The sequence below is a fragment of the Argiope bruennichi genome, chromosome 3 (assembly GCF_947563725.1).
Source record: "Argiope bruennichi chromosome 3, qqArgBrue1.1, whole genome shotgun sequence".
NCBI lineage: Eukaryota > Metazoa > Arthropoda > Arachnida > Araneae > Araneidae > Argiope > Argiope bruennichi.
The window spans coordinates 86,611,998-86,634,757 of record NC_079153.1 but is presented as its reverse complement, the minus strand read 5'-3'; the positions used below and the strand labels follow the sequence as shown (position 1 = coordinate 86,634,757).

Genomic DNA, 22,760 nt, shown 5'->3' with positions numbered 1-22,760 from the left:
GAGAATAATATGTTTATATTTTTTCCCCTGATATCCAGAGAAAAAGTTAATCGAAAAAGCTTTTCTACGTATAATTAGCACTGAATCAGATAAAAGTAACCACTAATAAACAAAGCATCAATACATTTTTCAGGATAATTTGAAGTATTACAAACAACATAGTCAACTTTTGGGGCGTAGCTAATATGTCATTTCCTGCAACAAATGAAGATTATAGTATTTTGTGTCAAAAGATAAATTGCTCAATGTATATTGAATCAATATATTTTAAGAAGTACCTAATTAAAAATGCTGTATATATCAGTGCGTGATTGAAATGAAATTCCGTGGGAAAATGTCCGAATTCATTACAAATAATTGTCACAACTTTTTTGTTTGAATCGCAAATTACGGTATGCTCTTACTTTGATAGGAGACCTACATGAGACTAATTTGAAAATTATGTCATTGTTGAAGCATCCAAAAATTAATCGGAAATATCTATGGAAAGAAAAAAATTACTGATTTTCACACACATATATAAAAATAGAGAAATTGACAATTCCATGCTGATTATGTCATTCCTTGTTCTCTTTCTCACAGGGCGACTGTGCTTCGGTTGGGTGACTGACAAAAAACTAATGACGATTCCTGCTTTCATGACCTTGGTCCTAGTCCTGGAAGGCATTTTCATCGCCCTCTTTCCATTTGCCATGACTCTGACCTCTTTCATGGTCTTGCTGATTCTTTACGGCATGACGGCTGGTGCGATTCTTGTCCTATTCCCCGTCCTCGTGCTGCAGTACGTGGACTACAGTTCGCAGTCTGTGGCTATGGCCTGTGTGGGCTTTTTATCTGGAATCGTTTCCTTTGCCATTCCACCCATGATCGGTAAGAAAAGGTTTAATGTTTTTTGTATATGTGTTTGACACTTCAAAATAATACGTTAGACTTAATCTTATGATAAAAAAGGGCCCATTACGGATACATGTAGAATGTGAAGCGATCGCGTGAGTAAGTAGGTTAGTGGCTGTCTTGTCAGCATTAGAACGGCATTGTTTCAGTTTCCATAACCAATGAAAAACTCACCTTCCTTCACCTCCTACATGCACTGAATATGCATCTAAACGTGTCTGTTTTGCATGGTTCTCAGCAATCATATTATTATTATTGGCCGTCCGGTGCACCAATTTATTGTATTTTCTGAATATACAAACTTACAATAATAGTTATTGTAAAAATAAGAATTATTTCGTATTTTTCTTGCATCTATGTCATTCGAATCATCGATTGTATTCTATATGATATTAGGTATATATGACACTGGGATATTGATATTGGTATACATGACATTGGGATATTGATATTGGGTATATATATATATTAAAATGATATTCATTATTATATAATTGTATATTTTATTTTTGCTATTTAAACAATATACTATCTTTTTAAATATTTTTACTTATTTTATTTATTTATTTGAGTTCGTGAGATAAACCCTCAACCCTAACTATTTGTATGAGTTGGACAGTAAAACTTAGATCAAATTGCATGTCATTCCAATTCATTTTTTCAGAGCCATAAAATTCAGAAAAAATAAATTGGAATAGAAGCATTCTATTAGAATAAATAGAAATAGAAGCATAACATTCGTTTGTCTCTCATAACGTTAAAAATAAACATAGCTTTTATTTGTAATTTCTTCTCTTCTTTACTTTTTTAAATACATTTTTTTTTCAAATAAAAACATTTCTTTCCTTTTTTTTTTTTAGAGGAAAAAATATTTATCACTTTATATAAGACCAATTTTTGCTAGAATTTTCTAGACATATTGTTTAAAATATTTAACAAAATAGACTCTACATTTGTCTGACGGAGCAAATTTTTGTTACTATCATGCTTCAAGTTATCTTCTTGGTAACTATTTTCTCATCTCCTTTGAAAATTATAAACTTTTGTAATCTAAAAAGTATTAATTATGTCCCATTGTATGATGATTTCATGAGACATGTTTTTTTAATTCCACAGGCCATTTCAGAGATAAGGTCGGATCCTACGACGGAATGTTCTATTTGACTGGAGGTATATCCGTTTTATCGGGTGGGCTTTGGCTTTTGGAACCCATAGTGGTGAGGTACTACTACAGCAAACAAGGGCAAGACAACGACAGCGCATGCATAGTGAAAAATAACTTCAAGACGCTGGAAAACGGAACAGAAAAGAAACCAAGCTGATCATGAGAGACATTCAAAAATAAAATTTACATCCCAATGTAGTAGCTATAAGAAGCATTAGACGACATTTACATCGGATACTCATGACTGTCATTATAATTTCTTGCATCATTTAGCCATTAGTTTTTTCAAATAGCTGCAGTTTAAGAAAGGATATCATATTCATCGCTACCAAATAACATAAATGTGCCTTGATGGAAAACTGATATCAAGGAAATATATATATATATATAGTACTATTATCTTAACATGTTTCTTTTGTTATTTTGGAGTTTAATGGAATTCTGTTACCAAACATAAAGAAAATTCAGAATGAAAAAAGAACACTTTTTCATAGAATTCAAAAATATCTATGAAACTTTGGAAAAAGGAGTAGACAGAATCAAAATAAATATCTTCCATCCCACGATATGTGACTAAAAATTCCGTATTAGAATTACTAGTTGGTTGCTAAAGAAATTAGTAAAGAGAAATTTGCAACAGATAAAAGAATTTAAACAAGCCTTTTTATGAACAATTGCTTTTACAGAAGATTGCCCAAATAGCATTCCTTATACAAAAGTCACACAATGTTCAGATTATTTTTCAAACACCAATTCTGTTTGACATATTTTCAACTTAAATTAATCTGTTGGCATTATTCTTTTAGTCGGAAGATCGTGAGCGTCATAAAAAAGAAATCAAGCAAGTCAGATTTGATTACGGCAATGAATAATAGATCAGTAATTTTATTTCTTATCCTGAGCGAAAAATCGACATTTCCATCTAAGCATTCCACTTATTAGTATTCATTATACCCTATTAAAAATTATTTTAGTTTACTTTACCACCTTTTATAGTTTTGCCAAAAAATGTCTTCCAATTAATTTTGTGCGCATTCTATTCTATGTCCTCATAATCATGTATTTAACCTTTCCTCCGAAACTCATAAATTAATTATATTTTCTTTGAATCCAAAATTATTTTTCTGATGTATCTTGATTCTTTCGAATAAGACTTTGCTGCCAAATTCAATTTATACCTATTTTGTTATTCTATTCTTTTGTTAAAATATTCGATGTCCGTCATATTGCATATACTTGCTAATACTTACTTTTTATATTATTTATTTGGAATACTTATTTTCTCTGTTTAAACTGTACTATATATCTGGAATTTGAGAGATATTTTAGAATGTTCTTATATCAATATCTTTGCATTTTTGTACATTTTTTTCGTCACATAAATTTTTTCTGTGTATAAAATTTAAGAATTTTCCAATTTAATAAAATGTTTTAATTCAGAATGACAGCTTACAAAATTTTTTAAATAGTTATTTAAAAAATTGCTGAGAAAAAGCTTTTGCCTTTGATATCTTTTTCATATAAAAACAGTTATCGAATGTAAACTCAATATAGCAAAAATTTAATTTACCTAAAGTCATTATGTAAACTTCTTACATTATTTTACAAAACCAGTGTAAATTTTAAAATCTTTAAATTCAAGCATAATTTTGGGTAAATACAAACGATTATATTTATTGTATCCAGTTTATCAATCATTGAAGGCCATTTGTATAATAGAGCACAAGTCAGTATGTATTTTATTTACTCTATATAGTGTAAAAATTAATTTTCTGTTTGCATAAAACGGAGTATTATTTAAATTATTTTTATTGTCTTAAAGTTATTTTAACATGATAATGTTTATTAGATGGCACACTCTCTGTAAATTACGTCATGCATTGTAACAGGCATTTATTTAGAGCTACGTAATGTGGCAAGTTGTCCCTCCTTGTGTACTGGTGTACTCATAAATAAATGATAGGAATTTTGATGAGATTTTAAAATAAGAACCAATCAAAATTTTAATGCATCATTGTACAAAAACTGTTTTCACACTACTTTAATTTTTGACAAAAAATAAGCTTTCTGATCATATCACTTTTATTCCTGTTCAATTAGTTTTAAGAATTTTAACAAATTTTCTTAAATGTTTTTGAGTAGATTTTATTACAATACTTTTCATTGTAAAAGTGTTTGTAATAGAATATTACGACATTAAATGCATTTTTCTGTGAGTGTGTGTTATTGTCGCAATATAATGGAGAGTGGATTTTAAAAATAAAATAAAGATTGATGAATCAAGCCTAAGACGTTATTATGTTGCAAGTGTTCTTATATAGAGACCCGGATCTCCTTTAATTATTTAATTTTTTATTGTTATTTTAGGAGAAAATTATCACGCATGAAGTAAACCGTCTTGAAAAATATTAAAAACTGAAGATTGTGATTAATTTAAATTTCTTTTCGCTTTTATTCATTATTCATTTCAGGTCCGCAATCTAAATTTTTACGAAAGATATCTGTGTAAAAATCTTGGATATCAAGAAAGATATCTTGGTTTCGTTGTTACATATCATCTAATAGACAAAACGGAACTTCAACAATAAGAAACAGCAGGAGTGTCTTCCAGAAGTTAATCGTATACTGTTTAACCATTGTATTTGTGTATTAATAATCATATACCATTTGTGAGTAATAGTTACAAAGGATCCTTTTAGTATGCGATCTCCCCGAGACAGAGTTAGTACACAAGTATCAGAAAATGAAATGTGTATTTTGAAAACCGATGTGTATATTGAAACCGGAATTTGACGTAGAACTACAACTGTATTCACAAAATCACATATCAAATTTTATATATGTAAGTCACTATTCATTAACTTATCACGTTCACATGATTATCAAAATACAAACCGACACTTACTCAACCCCTAATTGGATTTGGTTCTAAATTTGAAACATATTTACACTTTAGATGTTAAATTTGTGTACCAATTTTTCCCATCCAACTCTCTTCACTTTGTATTTATCGTGTTAACTTATATTCGTTCAAAACTTGAAAGAAATCTACATATATGAAGAAAAATCCAAGCACCGAAATTCATTTGTCTAGTTCAAAGCATTTTTGAATTATCGCGTACAAAGATACCCATAATTCTAAAAAAAAAAAAAGTAATTTTCGATCTCAAAGAGGTTCTGAAACATGGAAATTCGTCAAAATCTCGAGTCCATGCTAAATAGTTGCGGTAAAATATTCGATATTAAACATTGTAGAGAAAAAAAAATAAAGCCATATTAGAAATGTCCACATTTAATTGTAATCGTTTAAGAATATTAAGAACTAAATGACAAAAAAAACTTTTAGTTTTTCCCTTAATAACACTCTACCTTGTCAGAGTTTATTCTATTTTCATACTACAATCAATTCGAAATGAATATGTATCATGATTATCATTAAATTATTACAAGAGAAGATTTAATTTTGATCTAGAAGCTAGTCACTTATTCCTTTTTCTGAAGGTCATTTTTGCACCTTTTTATGCCATTTGCACTTTTTTTTTTTTTTTTTCATTTTCTTAAATATATACCATATTAGAAAATTTGGTCCCAAGATGTTAACGAATAATATTCGTTAACATCTTGGGACCAATGTTCAAAATCTCCTTGAGTCATAAAACATATTTTATGACCGTCTATCTGTCTATGAACATGATAATTTAAAAATGAAATGATCTGGAAAGATACCAAATTTAGAGATATCTTTTATATTTTAGACGAAATTCAATTGAGGGAAGCCTATCTACCTATCTCTCGTATATTCCGTATGAACTGATAACTCAAAAACGCAAAGATCTATAGACCGATGTACAGTTTTATCGTTATTGGCCATAGGTAGAAGCTATGAAACTCTCTTTACTAATCAGTCCTTGCTATTCAAAACCTCTCACTCAAAATGCAACTAAAAGTCGATTAAATTTTTGTAAAATATGCTAAAAATATTTTTAAAACTGGTTAAAAATAAAAGAAATTATGAACAAAACAATTGGGATCAATGAATAGATAATTTTTTTAATTTTAAAAGAATCTAAAAAATATGTTTTGTACTTTTTATATTTTCAGATGTTATCGCAGAAAAACGACAAAATTTTGCATTCTTTTTAATTAAATAAAAAAGAAAACTCGCCTCAGCAGATTTCCACCGTTCAAAGTATATATGTGCCATGTTTGGTAATTCTAGGTTGAATTGTCAGGACTGCAGAGAGTCAACACACGCGCACACAATGATCTTTATTATATTTAGAAACAGTCATTCAAGTGACATAAAAAGAACAAGTTAGTTTAACCTAACTGCACTTAACTCCCGCATTAAAGTAATAAAAAACTTTTGGAATATTCTGACAGCTGCAGCTCTCAGTGACTGATTTTACAATGTTCAGTGCAAAACCTTCCATTGTATAAACTCAGTAGGAAATTGCTACCAGATATTAGGAACATTTTATTCTTGATAAGGTCAAGTGAGTATTTTTGATTATCTTCTATATTGTTTCCAAACACCTGATGAGAAGGGGGAAAGTGAACGGGATTTTTGCGGAACTTTTCATTTCATAAATTCTTCTATCTTTTACATTTTCGTAAATGAAATATACAAATAAAGTATTATAATCCAGCTTGAGATTTTAAATTCTATATGTTTCAGACTTCTCTAAGTCTGAAAAACTGATCTTAGAAATAGATAACTCAAAAATGCTTTATGAGACATGAGGGTGAAATTTAATATGTGGTCTTTACACCAAATTTGTAGATATCTATAACATTCCAAACAAAATCCATTCACAGGAATTCTGTTTGGCTTCCGAGCGTCAGGGAACCTAATAACTATAAAACGTAAAGAGCTAGATGATTAAAATTTGGTACAAATATTTAGGATTTAAATTTAGATCTCAATTAAATGTTGGATCAAATACGTCAAGGAATTAAGCATCTGTTTGTCTATACTATACTTTTTCATGCATGTGTAGTGATAACTCAGAAACGAAACGACTTAGATTAGTGAACATTTGGTATGCGGTCTTATTGCCACCATTGTAGTGCTGCTTGAAATTTTGGTTTCAATTAGTCGAAAAACCGTCCAAATGAATATTCGATTTTCTTTATTATACGTAGCCCGAAATGCTTATATGCAAGACTGAAATTAAAACTCTGAGTACTCGTGGCTTTCATGTCATTATCCAAGAACCACAGTTTTAACCCAAGGGAGGGAGGGGGGACGGCATCTTCATCAGATAGCATACAGAAAACTCCAGGGAGACTACTTTCCCTTAATAGTTTTGGAAAACGATATTCAAAAAGAGATAATATTATCGTCATCAATGAATTTTATATTTTGATGAATTTCTCCGTGGCAGACTTCAAAGTATCTGAAAAATTTAGTTTACGAATCTCTGATAATCTGACTATGAATATATTAATTCAAATCCGCAATAATACGGATGAGGGAAATTTTGATATGTGGTATTTATATCTCTTGCTTCAATTGCTGTCGAATTTCGAATAAAATTCATCCGCAATACATCTGATTTCCGTTTGAGAGCATAATAAAGAGATATCTAGGAAACGCAAAGAGCAAGAAATGTTAAATTCAAATAGTTTCTACTATCTCGAGATGTATCACATTTAAACAAAATATTTCGCATTTTATCTATTTAATCCTGCATATATGACTACTATTATATAAATAAAATCAATGAATTTTAGTACATGGTTTTTACATAAAAATTGCCGATCTCTTTCTAATTTTGGGTGGAAAGCTGCCAGAGTTTAAAATACCTGTTTCTTTGTGTATCCATGTGAATGTGAATAAAATACCTCAAAAATAAAAATAACTTGAAAAATTAAAATAGATGTGTAATTTTGGCACTGAAATTATAGATCTGCATCAAGTATTATGTTTGTCTCTCCAAATAACGCAGTAGCTAAAAAATAAAGCCTAGAGAGATGAAATTTGGTTCTTAATTTTTTTATACCATAATTCCAGATTTATATGAAATGAATGAAATATGAAGTGGCAAAGCAAAAATGTACCAAACTCAGAATTGGTTTTCTTCTCTATATTACGAAGCTAAATATATTTGTAATATTTTGTAAGAAAAGAATATCGAATCTTGCTGTATTAAAAATATTTCAGAACATACAAAATTTTAACTCATAAGAAACAGGTCAAATATATTATTTTGACACGGAAACGTGATAATTTCAGAATGAAAAAACATTTTATGAACAAAAAAAGAAAGAAAGAATGATATAGATTCAGTCTCTGCATCTAATTTTCTCTAATTTACTCTTTAATTTTTGGGAAAACAATACTGTTACCAGTAAAAGTCTGAAAAATACATTTGGATATTCGAAAAACGTTTGCTGATTATATCGAAATAGAAATAGAAATAGCTCATTTTATCAGATTTTATTGTATACTAGCTATTTTTGGAGAGGAGTTGGTTCACTGATCGATAGCGATAAAGATTGAATCACTGATCGATAAAGATTCCAATTAAATATTTTGTATTACTTGATCTTAATGGCACACACAGCAAAATACTTTTAAACTTCAAGAATTAATATACCTGAAAATCATATTAATTTACGAGTCTTGAGCCATTCTGATGATCTAGTTTTCCTAATTTTCTGTCAATATCTTTATGAATTCAATAGTATCATAAGGATGAGCAACAGTATTTAAAAAAAGGATACATTTGATATAAAGGCAAGTTTTTGAAATTAAATCTTAATTATAAGTGCAGCAAAATTTCAAACATTTTATTAAATAATGCCTTATGAAGTTTACTTAAAAATTAACCAAAAATCTAGAATTATAAAAGGTTACAAAAAATGAGGTAAGTCTTCATATCTTGATCATACACAAATGAAAAAAATCCAAAAAGAAATGTTAGTAGAAACAATAAAAGCGATTTGAGTTTCATTTCAACAATGAATATTCGCCTAATTGATGTAAAATATGCGAAAATACTATTTAAAAATACCTTAATACCTTAATATACTTCAATACCATAACATTAAATAAAAAATAGGAAAATTTATAAGGCAAAAAATTAACTTTATTGGAATGATAATTTTTTTTAATTTTAAGATCATACAAAAAATATTTTTGTTTTGTAATAGTTTTGGAAATTATCTTGGGAAAACGGCAAACTATTCCTTAATTTTTTTTAACTAAAATTTTGATTCAAAATTTCAAAAAATTTACCTTTTAAAATATATCTTTTATCTGTTATCTTTGACACTTTCGCACATAAACGGACTGACATAGAACTGTTTATTTTTTATCATTAGAAGAAATATAGACAGAAAAGGGAACTGTTAAAATATTATTTTCTCAATTTTTAATAATTGAAGAATTACGCCATTAAATATTGGACTCTATGTGAATAATGAAAACTAGTGATAAAATTGGTCATTTTTTTAAATTTCTAATAATAATTAATTAATTTTTAATTTAATAATATATATATATATCCACATAGCACACACACACACACACACACACACACACACACACACACACACACACACACACACACACACACACACACACACACACACACACACACACACATATATATATATATATATATATATATATATATATATATATATATATATATATATATATGTCCGATGCACATTCCTTCTCTCCAAATTATAGTTATATCACATTTATTAGCTTTATTTCAAGCGGTCTGGTCAATAGAATGCCAAAACACATAAACGTATTACGGATACATACACGTATTCTCATTTATCATTAGCAAAGTTTTACTTATGCTGTAAAAATTTCATTACGAGGATTTTTTTATGGAAAATATCATCCTAATATTGTCAACAATACGATAGTTATAAATTCACATCAATAAATTTGCATATTCTCAAAATTATTTTTATTTTGTTGCTTAGAATGAATTCTTTGTATTTGGTTGCATATTTATGAAGAATTTACAAAGGGAAAAGAATCTATATATTAATAATTTATTTAATACTTCATTTTATAATAGTTTCGAGAAAACCAGATGGAGCTACAGGAGTTTCCCACGTTCTTTGGTAGGAAAGAGACTTCATCCAACAACTGTTCGATCTTCGAGATGAATCGTAAATTCTTCTCTCAATACTTTGTCCGGAAACTCATACATGACAACAGTGTTTTATGATACGGAAATATACCACAAGATTCTTTAATATATGTTATTCAGATTGCCATTAAGATCTTAAAATTGTCAGTATTCCACTATTTGATGGAGAATGCTTGCTTGTTCATGTGTCCTCCCAGCAGGTCTGAAGAATAAGAATAAGAATCTTCTGTGCCGGTCTGGAGACAAGAGACAAAAACACGTGACTTGCGGCAAATGGGGAACTCCTACTGGCCACTAAGTATCCAACTTTTCTATCTAAAAATGCAAATCTCTAGATAATTAGGCAGTACTAAATTAGACAATTTATTAAAAGTATGCTTAGAACTTCAAATTCTAAACATTTTAATACTTTTTTAAATCTTTTAGATATATTTTTGAATTAAAAAATGTTGATTAAAAATTTTAAATTCCATGACTTTTTTTCCTTTTATTTTTTTGTTATTATCATTGAAACATATAGTTTGAAACTATACGCCTTAAATTTTATTGTTTTATTAAAATTTCTTTTTCAAAAAAAAATGTTTTACATGCGTACTAGATTTAATTATTTTTGTTTAATTGTAATTGTAGTTCCTTCAGATAAAAAAACTGAATATTGATGCACCTTCTTCTATTTAATTTTTTCTACTTTTTAGTAAAAATATTTTTTCCAATAGTTTTCTCAATAAATAAATTGTTGTAAAAATTCCCATATCTTTCCCACATTGAATTCTTTCTCAATAGTTTAAAAACTCCACTTGATGTAAAACATAATATTAGAACAAAAAATGTTGCATTTTATGTACAAATTTTATTTTTATTCCAAAGATATATAACTCTCATTGCGTAACCCAATCCATATAAATTTAGAGAGTAGGAATGGATGCTTGTGTGAGTGTGTGTATATATAAAAAAGGTGTTTGTATACATATATATAAAAAGTGTGTGTATATATATATAAAAGGTGTGTGTATATGTGTGTGCGCGTGCTTGTGTATATTATGTAGTAGTTTAATGAATAAACTGAGACGAAAATGTATACGTAGCATAATAAACTAACTAAATCATGAACAAAATCAGTAAAAACGTCGTGTTATGAATATTATATAAAATAGAATATTATATTTGAAACTGGAATGCTAAACGTAATTGCAAATTTTTAATTATATTTTCTCCTTCAACGACACAACAGTCCCTGATAGGCTTTTCCATTCGGCAGAATTCTATTCCACGCCATTGGCTAAGGTTTTAAGGTTCTTGGGTAAAGTTTCCCAATTTATCGCCTTAATAGTTTTCATGTCCTCTTCTTGGCATTTAAACCATCTGAGCTTTGACCTTCCTCTTTTTTTGGGGCACCAAAGCGTTTAGCCAAAAAGATCTTTTTAATGGCACGATTTTCATCCAAACTTATTAAGAGTTCTGCACATTTAATTCCTATATTATTATAAATTTAAAATATCTGGCTCTTTAAAAAGTTCGTAAATTTCCGAGCTGATTTTCGAACGAACCGAGTTTCTTCTCCAATAAATATCTCATTCAATTCCACCAAATATGCTTCATAAAAATTTAATGTATATACCATATTAAATAACAAAAAAATCCTTAACATTGCGCATAATAAGAAAAAAAATTATTAGAAAACTATGAGAAATCACGAACATTAGTTTCCCGTTAAAAACGAAATCCGTGATTCCTATTCTGTTAAATACAAGGTTTGTTACATTTGCTAACCGAAGATTTGCTGTTTATCATAGAGCATTAACAGCAATGATCTTCGTTAAAGAAATATATATTCTTAATTGTTATGCATGCATCTAACTAAAGGTTTCAAAACTTATATATTTATTTACTTGGTAGTGTACACTTCATTTTTAATCTTATTGTTAGTGAACCGTTTGTATTGAAAGAGGTGGCTAATAGGTTACATCATGGCCGGAAAAAGAAAGCCAGAGGGACCGGACAGTGCACGATCATGGGCGATCGCGGCCGCTGCATGTGTCATCAACACCCTCTTGTCTGGAATCAGCAGAGCGACCGGATTGTTCTATGTGGCCCTAATAGAGACTTACGGCGTGTCCAGACTTCAAGCCAATCTGCCCTTTACCATGAGAAATGCTATTAGAAACCTACTAGGTGAGTTCGACCATCATCCAAAATATAACATATTTATATATTCTAACTTATCGCGTTTTAATTTCTTGTACTGAGCATACTAGATTAATCTGTCTTACTTATTATTAGGAGACCCAAAGCCTGACTATGGCAGGGGCATACGGGGCCCCTACATCAGAGGGGGGAACCCAAATTGAAGATAAAATTTATTTTATGTTTCCTGCTTTAATGAACTTTTTAAAACAAAATATCAGTACATGCTAAAATCCGTCAATTTTATGTTAGCTTCTTCATTAATCTATCGTATGAACACAAAGAAATCTATAATTTATATATTTATTATGAAAATCAATATTTCGTAAATATTGTGGGGGGGGAGCAAAGAAATTTTTGTCCCTGTCCCCAGTTAAGCTAAATCGGGCGATGAGGAGAACCACCAGAACTGTGTGTTGTAATATGACAGTGAAATATGTGTCCAACAAACACTATAAGAATACCCTAATGTCACGCATTTTCAATCGCCATCACACACTTTTACTGTTTCTTTTCAATTGTACCGTAATATATATATATATATATATATAAATATTTGCAGATGCAAATATCTGGAGAAAAGATAAGGATTATACATAATAATGCTTAAAAAAAATCTTGCATATAAAAGTTGAGCATATTAATGATAATAAAACAGCATAAATCTTCTTTTTCAATGATTTTCTTTCAACTGTTAAAAAATATTAGCATTTGAATAATAATTTATCAATGAAGAGGATTATGAAATTTGGCTAAATTGTTGACTAAATTCGCTAAAATATTTTATTTCTTTCTAGCCTACATTTATCAACTGCACAACTAACTGCATGAAAGCTGAAAACTGGCTAAGTTAAAAGAAGAAAAGGAAAATTTCATAGAAAAGTTATATTTATTATTTAATATTATTATCATCTTAATGTTATTTTCTTTTTAGGTCCACTAGTAGGAGCCATTGGTCAGCGTTACGGACCACGAAATGTAACAATTGTTGGTGGAATCTTTGCCTCGCTTAGCATCATTTTGTGTACTTTTGCGCCAAATGTCATTTGGATCACTATTCTCTGGAGTGGAATGCACGGTATCTAAAGCGACTTTAACAAAAATACAAATATAATTGAAAACTCAATCGCTATTCACTTTAATGTTATTAACTCACTAAGTTTAATGTTATTCACTGTTAATCTTTTCTATATTTTCTAGGATTAGGTGTTGCTTTGGGAAACACGCTCTTCCAAGTTATAGTTACTCAATACTTCGAGAAATACCGCGCCACAGCTTGTCTGGGTTCATTTATCTTTCCTATTCTTACCGAATACATGCTAGACACTCTGGGTCTGGCTGGCTCATTTTTAGTGACAGGTGGTCTCGTCTTGCATGTCTTACCCGCTGCCATCATGCTAAAAGAACCACCTTGGATCCAAAGGAATATAGAAGTGAAAGAAAAAGTAAAAGCTAAGAAACAGCTTTCGAATGTGTCCACGACGAAATCGACTCATTCCATGTCTATTTTACAAGAGGATGAAACCTCTACCGACATTCAGAATGTTAGCGTTGTGAGAAGAAGTTCTTCCTCCAATTCTAGTGCATATCATGAAGACAAAGACAAAGAATCAAATTCTGCTCGTGATGTAAACAATATGACATATGGAATAGTCAATCCTGGTTATGCAGGGTCTAGTCTTGAGCTAAATAAAAAGAAATCATATCAGGTATGAAAGCGTTTGATATAACGCAAATGTTCAACGATGTTAAGATATAAGATAAGAAAGCAGATTACTTTATGATATTAAAAATTGTTTACAATTCCAGTCCAATTGCTTAATAATTTGTTACTAGAAAATTAACGCTTTTTGACTGACATTAAAAGTTAATACAAATGTTACAAATTCACATAAGCTCAAAATTCTAGTAACTTTAAATTTGTTTCTTCATTAGTTTATACGTTCAAGCAACTTAAACTGGAAATTACGTTATGTCTTCCAAAAAACACCAGAAATGTTCCACTAGCTAAACTAAGATACAGAATTCTGTTTGATCAATTTTTTGCCTACTTTAACATGGAAAACCAAACTGAATGGCTGAACAAATGCCCCAATTATGTATTGCATATCTAATTATGAAAGTTTCATATAAATTAAAAAAGAACAATATCTTGCACTAATACACTAATATTTTCCCTTTAAGTGGAACTACAGCTGTCAGTGAGAAACAAATCAATACTTGAAATGACACTTTTCGATTAATGCTGTAATCACTCAAATGTTCATTAAGCTTAAACATTATACATTTAATTTTATGTTAAATATTTAGTGTTATCTTAGTATTATATTAAATATTCAATGTTATATTAGTATATTTATGCAAGATACACTAATATAACACTGAACTCATGTTAAATATTTAGTGTTATATTGGTGTTATGCTAATATTCAGTACTGTGTTTATTCTGTTTTGGATTTAAGGCAGTCATTGGCCTACAACATTTTGTACATAATCTTTACATCAAAATTACAAATCTGTATCAAATTTTGAGCCAATTCCATTAATGAGACATTGTCTTTTCCCATAAATATATATACACGATGCTTTTCATTGTCCTTTGAAGATGATAAAAAACGCTCCACATGATTTTAGTCACATGTAATGCTTTACAGATTGAAAGAAACTATTAAATTTGTTTTAGTTGCTAAACTCATTTAATTAAAAGCCCTAAAAACATAAATAAATTTTTAGATATTCGGCTCATTTGTAATTGGTTCTCCATCCAATCAAAACATTAAATGTATTTATTTTTTTAAAAAATACCAAGTATAGAACTAAATTTAAATTTTAAAAATACTGAGAAAATTCATAAGATAGATCAGTAATATATGGATTCTCAAATTATTTGTAAACAATAGTTTCATTTCAAAAAATAAAAAACGAATAGCAATTGAAACAAGAAAGGGAAAAAATGTTCACAAATAATTAAAAGAAAATCATCATTACAGTTTCAATTTTGCAATTTTAATTATTTAGAAGAAGAATATCAGTTATATATCTACAAAAATTGTAATTTTGCCAACGATATGCATTTATCATTCAAAAGATGTTATTTCTAAATTATTACATTCAATTAAATTGAACGTATTTTCCAAAAATTCTATATAATAAAAAAAAACGAAAATTTTAATAAGAATAATTTTCGAACGATAAAAATATTCCAAAAGAAAAAATACTTCAATTTACCTATTTTTCATTCTTTGCAATAATGTTGATGTTTATAGATCTGTTTTGTACTTTTCAGAATCGAGATGAATTTGTATCAAGAGAGAGACTACGAACCATTTCCATAGGGGAAGTAAGCCTCACTATTAAAATTCCTCCACCAGAGCATCAGCAAGAAACGTCCATCTATAAGGGCACGATAAAGCTTTTCCGAGACCCCATGTTCCACATGATCAGCCTATCCCTTGCAGCTTTTAACATGCTCTTCGACCCAGCCCTAACGGTCATCGTCGATTATCTTATAGACAAGAGCGTCACAGAAGAGATCGCTAAATACTTCATCAGTATCTTTTCTGTAGGAGACCTGCTGGGAAGGCTATGTTTCGGTTGGGTAACAGACAGAAACTACATGTCAGTCTCCAATTTCATGATGGTTATTCAAATAATGCAGGGACTGTGTTTCCTTGCCATGCCTTTCTTCAATGGTTTTGACACACTTATGGCAATAATGGTCATCTATGGAGTGATGTCTGGGGCAAACTTAGTTATGTATCCAATATTAATTGGAAAATATCTCATGTCCGTGCAGTCATTGGCCATTGGTTTCATAGCCTTCTTCAGTGGTTTACTATCATTTGCAGTTCCACCTCTGATAGGTAAAAGATCCATTTGGCAGTTTTCCCACGCTTATGAATCACTGGTTTATTAATCTGAAGAAATCAGATTTCTATAGATTATCATATTTAATAGCTGAACAATTATAAAACAATTAAGAAATTAAAAATAGATAAAGCGTTAAGTCAGTGGAGATTTCCAATATTAAAGGATTTGTCTATGTTATTGAGTGAAAAATATCCTGTCAGATTGTATATATGTGACTATAACGCATATGTTTACTGAATCTACCTAATATCTTAAAAATATTCAGGTATAATTTCAGTGCTCACGAAAAACAGTGACTAAGATAAAAATCAGTGTCTGTGGAATAATTAATTTGTATCCAATATCATAATTTCAAAGTTTCCAAACGAAAGTGTTTTTATTTTACGAAACATTTTTAAAAACCTTTTTTAATGCTGAGAAAGTTTACAAAATTCAAGAGTATTAGATTTCTATTTACTAATTTTTAATTCACTGTTTTAATTAAAAAAATATAAAAAGACATTTTTTAATTTAAAAAATCTTAAACCTTAGACTTTATTTATTTAAAGCACTTTACACACTCGCCTAAAAACATTTTTTTTCCGCTTAAAAAAATACATATATCTTTAAATTTCCTTCAAGAATGTTTTGCTGTTAATTTTCTTACTAAATGTGAATAGCTTGCATATAAAATTACTTATGCAGCTAAGAGCTTTTGCCCGTCTTGGTTTTAATGGCTTCCTAGGCAAAGTATTTTTATTGAATTTTAAACTTTAATAGACATATTATACATACTATTTTAGAAACCTTACATCGTTCTGTTCTTAGTGCCATGAATTTCCCTAATTTTGTATCTCTCTTATGTCAGAACAACAGTAAAAAAAAGGGAGTATTTTTTAAAAAATTAATCTTTGCTTAATCCTGAAGTTAAACATTAATTATAAATCTGACAAAGCTTAAAAATATTCATTAAAAGATGTTTCAAACTAACGTGACATAAAAAAATAAAACCATATCTTGATCATTAGCAACTGAAAAAGATGATACACTTGTAGCAGTAATGAAAAATATTTCAGTTTCATTTCAACGATGAAATAAACTGCTACAAAATATGTTACAAATATTTTTAAAAATTAATCAAAAAATAAAAACCAGTTGTATAGCAAAAAATTTGATATCCGTAAAAAAGATCTTCTATTGAATTTTCAGATGATATTAAAAACCTTTTTACTTACTGTTGAGGATGAGAAGTCACATATTTAAGAAGGGAAAAATACCAAAACTTAAATTCCATTTTTAATTAATTAAAACTCTATTGATTTTTTTATTAATTTCTTCGAGGCTCACATTTCTACCTCCAACATATATACGTGCAAAGTTTCGCAGCTCCAGGTCAAATAGACGATAAAGAAAGCACACAGATACATACATTTTCATCTTCATTACTAATAGCGCGCATTGTTGCATAGACCATAGCATGGGAGATTATATTTGCCATATGTCTGCGATGACCCATAAATGGTCTGTAATGCTTCTCATGATACAGATCACTTGCACCTTATCAATTTAATTTTGGAGTCGCTAAAATTTTTTTTTTTTTTTTTTTGCCGCTTGTAGTATTATGTCAAACACATAACCAGTAAGTACAACTGTTAGCATTATGCAAATAAAATAACCAGGAGTTCGAAATTAAATGCCATGCGAAATCTTAATTATGTTTTGATTATGAGGGCTCAAACTAATTGTATGTACTCTAAACTGTCTCGATTTGTTTGCAACGGTTTTCACTTCAGTAAAAACTTACTCACCTATTTCTTCCATTTTGATTAACATTTAAATTGGAGAAGCAAAAGTAACTGGAAACAGTTTCCATTGAAATATGGTAATCTATTTCATTTTCCAGTTATAAAAATTTTTAATTGAATCTTTTGATATTTGTCTCAATGTTGCAAACTATTTAATCAATGTTTTAATAGACTTTCCAAACATTATTAATATTTCATTCTTCGTTACCGTATAAGGCTAATCACATGAATTATTTCCTATTTTTCAGGTTATTTACGGGATGATGTGGGGTCTTATGATGGAATGCTCTACATAACCGGAGGTTTGTCTGCCGCAACAGGTTGCCTCTGGTTGTTAGAACCCTTATTGCTGAAACTTCGAGAAAAACTGCAAAAGAATGATCCAGTACTTGTTATTTCATTGTAAACATAAAATTCATTTTCTGTGTTTATTTATAATTATTCATCATCAGCATTAAATAATACACATGTTTTAAGGCTTTTGTTTCCATGAAAAGGGTGACTTATTACTTTGCTTTTAAATAAAGAAAAATAATCGCAATAGTGGAATTATAAAGATAAAACATCATCAAAAGTGGTCTCGATATATATATATTAACATAAATTTTAGAAAAATTATTAGTTAATCAAACATATGGTGTAACCAAATATTGATTCATAGAAAAGTGAATTGTAAAGTGAATTTTATCTACAGGAAGCAGAATCTTCGATCTGAGCTTTGATATGACAAAATTTAATCGATATTCACAAAAAGAAGTGAATTTTCTGTTAGTGACATTCAAATAGTTTCAAAACTCAGCATTGATTAATGTATAAAAAGTGTTTAAATATTTTATTTCATGAACAACTTCTAGAATTTATTGAATTTGCCTCGTAGCGAAATTTATTAGAAAAATAAGCTTAATTAGAGACAATTTTCTATCATTCAATGTAATAAATTAATAGTTTTTGATAAATAAATTGGCTGAAAAATTTCCCTTGTCAAATACATTAAATTCTAACTTTCCTCCGTTGCTTCGATTCCGAAAAATAATATTTCTCATAAAGACATTTGTAGCAAAAACCAACTGGAGTGGTCTTTCCGAAACTTTATCGCAAATTCTCTAATAAAGATCTTATCCTCCACCCCATGCATAAAATTATGGGCCTTAGATAAGGCTGCGCTTGGCTTGCATGGCATTGGAACAATATTTGCGAAAGAAATCCCTTTGGCCTGAATCTTGCATCTTTACGAAATCAATCATACAAATATGTATTTTGAATACTTTTTTTGAAATCGATAGAAACCAAATTTGGTACGGAACAGTAGCTGCAGTCACAAGATCCATACCGAATTTCATTATTTTAATTCATTACATTTATAAGCATGCTAAACTATAGAGTAACATATTAAAGTCAAACCTTTGATAGATTTGGTTAAAAATTTGTTAACAATCTATATCTTAGACGCAAAACCAAAACACTAAATTTCGTCTCTCTAGCTCCAATCGTTTTATAGTGATTAAGTTCACTTTCACTCGAACAGCCAGACAGACAAACTTCCTCAGAAAGGATTTCGTTCAAAGTTAAGTAGAAATCTACAAATTTAGTCTCAAATCGTTATGCCAAATTTCATCCATTTAGCTTTAAGCATTTTTGAGTTATCTACTCAGAGACAGACATAATGCCAAAAATGAGTTTTTCAAACTCAGAGAGATTTTGATTCATCAAAATCTTGCGTTCGAATTTTTTGGTAATTATAGTACTTTTTCTTTATTATACTTCTTATACGAGAAAATAAAAAAAGAAGGTTATATAATTCCCCCAGAAGGATATTATCTGAGGAAGGATAAATTAAATATCGTATATATTATAACAGAAAAATAATGTGAATAATAGGCCCACTTATGAAATCGCATTGAAATATTTTTTTCATGTAATTGAGAAAGAGGCAAAACATAAATGAATTCTGTTAAATTAATGTAAATGTTATAAATGTAATTGCATTTACAACACCTCAACTCTATATACATAACCATATGGTAAATAGATAAAAACGAATGCGGAAAATTGGAGTGCGTGCCTAGATATGTCATTTGGAACTCATGTTCTTTAATCTGAACCCATTAATTTTTCTAGGGATCTCACTTCTGTTCGTTTAATGAAGTATTATCAAAGTAAACAAATAACATCATCACATCTCTTTTTTTTTTTGTTATACGGTTTTGTAAACGTTCTAATGTGTCCTCTTTAATTGTAGCCCAACACTTAATTTCTTAATCTCTAAACCATTAGAGATAAGAATATATTTAAGGGCGGAAAGATATTAAAAATCACATCAAAATTACTATTTTGTATTATTTCAGCAAACAAATTCAATGCTGAAAAAAATTACAAAGTTCAAATTTTCATACAGTTTCTTCATTCTTTTTTATCATATTTAATAAAAAATTTGCGATATATTACTATTTTTTTTAAAAATTCTACTGCACCGTAATCATAATTGGCCGTACTATGAAGCCTTAAAATTCATTACTTTAAACCAATCACTAATCTCTTCGAATAAATGGAATTTGATGGTGTTTAACTATTTTACATCTGAAAAACATAAAAATGTTTTACTTATTTGAAATTTATTAATCTCAAAGTATGGGTTTCGCCTTCGCCAACATTTTGTTTCAAGTAGTGGTCAATCAATATTTCCAGAAGTATAGGGCCACGGCTTCTGGAATAGCCCTGTCTGGAGCGTGTGTGGGCAGCTTGGTCTTTCCAATCATGATCGAAGCTATCCTGGACAAGTACGCACTTTCGGGAGATTAGGGGGCATCGTCATGCATGTTCTGCCTCCCGCTCTGCTGCTCAGTGCACCCCGTGGGTCAAATATCCGGAAGCATACGCACGATTGTGTAAGTATGAAAGTCTCATTTTCTTTTTCGGTGAAATTTATTAATAAAAATTCCTTTGAAAAATATACAATGAACTATTTATTTACGCTCTTTCCTAATTAAATAGTTTGGATTATTAAAAACATATAATTCAGTTTGTATGAAACTAACTTATATGAAGAATGTGTCAATGTCACATGAGAAATTAAATTTTCACGTCGTTTGTTTATATTAATTGTATTGTTGATTGATGTGATTGGCATTGCAATATCCATAGCAATAAGTATAAAAGAGAAGATTTGAAGAAGGCGGTATAAAGAGAAACCGAAATACAGAGATGATTTAGAATTTGCGAATAAAGTTAAAATTCTATGTTTATCAAATGAATGCAAATAGGAACAATGCCGATTGGACGGACATGATAGAAATGAATTCATTTTTTTACACTAGTTATATTAAAAAATCGACAGATCAATATACACTTTATCTCAAATTACTAAATGCGGACGTGATAAGTAGTAGAAGTTTTTCTTGATTTCCAATTGCGACACAAGTGTGAGTCGGGAATTCCTTCAGGAAAGCAATTTATTGAAGTTAAGATAGACTTCTGTCTTGGCTACACCATACTGACCCAAACTGGCTATAATTAATGAAATAATGGTATTTTTTTTTTGGTATTATTAACTAAGAAACACCAAATATTAATCATGATCGGAATTAATATCCATTTTTAAAACATGAACGACATGATTTATGAATTAATTTCTTTCATTCAAACGCTGTCATAAAAAAACACAAAATAATTTTCATGGTCTTTTTTAACATCTATTTTTATGAAATTATAAATCGAATAAATAAATGTTTCTTCTTTGGGATTTTAATTTCTGTGATCGACTTTGTTACAAATCGGAAGGTTGTAACTTTCATTATATTCCTGACACCAATTAGAATAACTACAAAGGCTTTTTGAAACAAAAAAAAATTGCATGTTAAAAGTTTAACCAAAACATTTGTTTTAAAATTTGATAAACTCTATTCCATTGGTTGTTACTGTTTTACTGAAAATCTTTCAAGAATATGTAAAATGGAACCTCCGAAACGAGCAAAATCCGTTGGTGAAGAGAAATATTTTTTTTCATAGGATCACATACTCACACCCATCTATAATAATGTAATTTATTATTTTAAATTCATTTTTTTCATTGGAAAATTGCCTAAAAATATTTGGCTACGCTTCAAAATTTGGCGACATTGGGATGCAGTATTATCGCTAATAATTTTGTAGTGCTTTAGCTACTGATTTATTAGGGTGCTTCTTCTCAACTTTTTTCCCACGCTTTCCCCCTTTCTATAATTCGAAGATATTTTTTTTTGTTTGTTTCTTTCCATATTTTTATTCTTTCTGATAAGAAAGAAGTTTTCATTAATGTTAAATTATACACATTAGATTAATTCACAAAAGACAAATTGTTTGGGCTCAAATTTAAGTGACGACGAAGAATATGAAGAATTCGTTCTCCCTCTCTTTAAAGAGTTTATATTTATAGTTTATAGTTTATCTTTTATAGTTTTGTCAAAAAATGTCTTCCAATTTTGTGCGTATTCTATTCTATGTCCTCATAATCATGCATTTAATCTTTCCTCGCAAATTAATTATATTTTCTTTGAATCCAAAATTATTTTTCTGATGTATCTTGATTCTTCCGAATAAGTGCTGACAAATTAAATTTATACCTATTCTGTTATTCTATTATTTTATTAAAACATTCGATGTCCGTCATATTACATATACTTGCTAAAACTTACTTTTTATATTATTTATTTGGAATACTTGTTTTCTCTGTTTAAACTGTATTATATATCTGGAGTTTGAGAG

General features: G+C 29.2%; 1 protein-coding gene across 1 annotated transcript in view; it reads left to right on the top strand.

The window, feature by feature from the left end:
* The window catches only part of LOC129962898 (uncharacterized), a 36,481-nt gene extending 15,595 nt beyond the window's left edge, over positions 1-20,886 (top strand). The window contains exons 6-14 of the mRNA XM_056076899.1: positions 583-870; positions 2,011-2,211; positions 4,740-4,792; positions 12,129-12,354; positions 13,301-13,444; positions 13,567-14,075; positions 15,653-16,229; positions 18,269-18,405; positions 20,706-20,886. Of these exons, the coding sequence (XP_055932874.1) occupies positions 583-870; positions 2,011-2,211; positions 4,740-4,792; positions 12,129-12,354; positions 13,301-13,444; positions 13,567-14,075; positions 15,653-16,229; positions 18,269-18,405; positions 20,706-20,819 (2,249 nt within the window). The 3' untranslated portion in view covers positions 20,820-20,886. The remainder of the gene's footprint in view (positions 1-582; positions 871-2,010; positions 2,212-4,739; positions 4,793-12,128; positions 12,355-13,300; positions 13,445-13,566; positions 14,076-15,652; positions 16,230-18,268; positions 18,406-20,705) is intronic.
* The last annotated feature ends 1,874 nt before the right edge of the window (positions 20,887-22,760 follow it).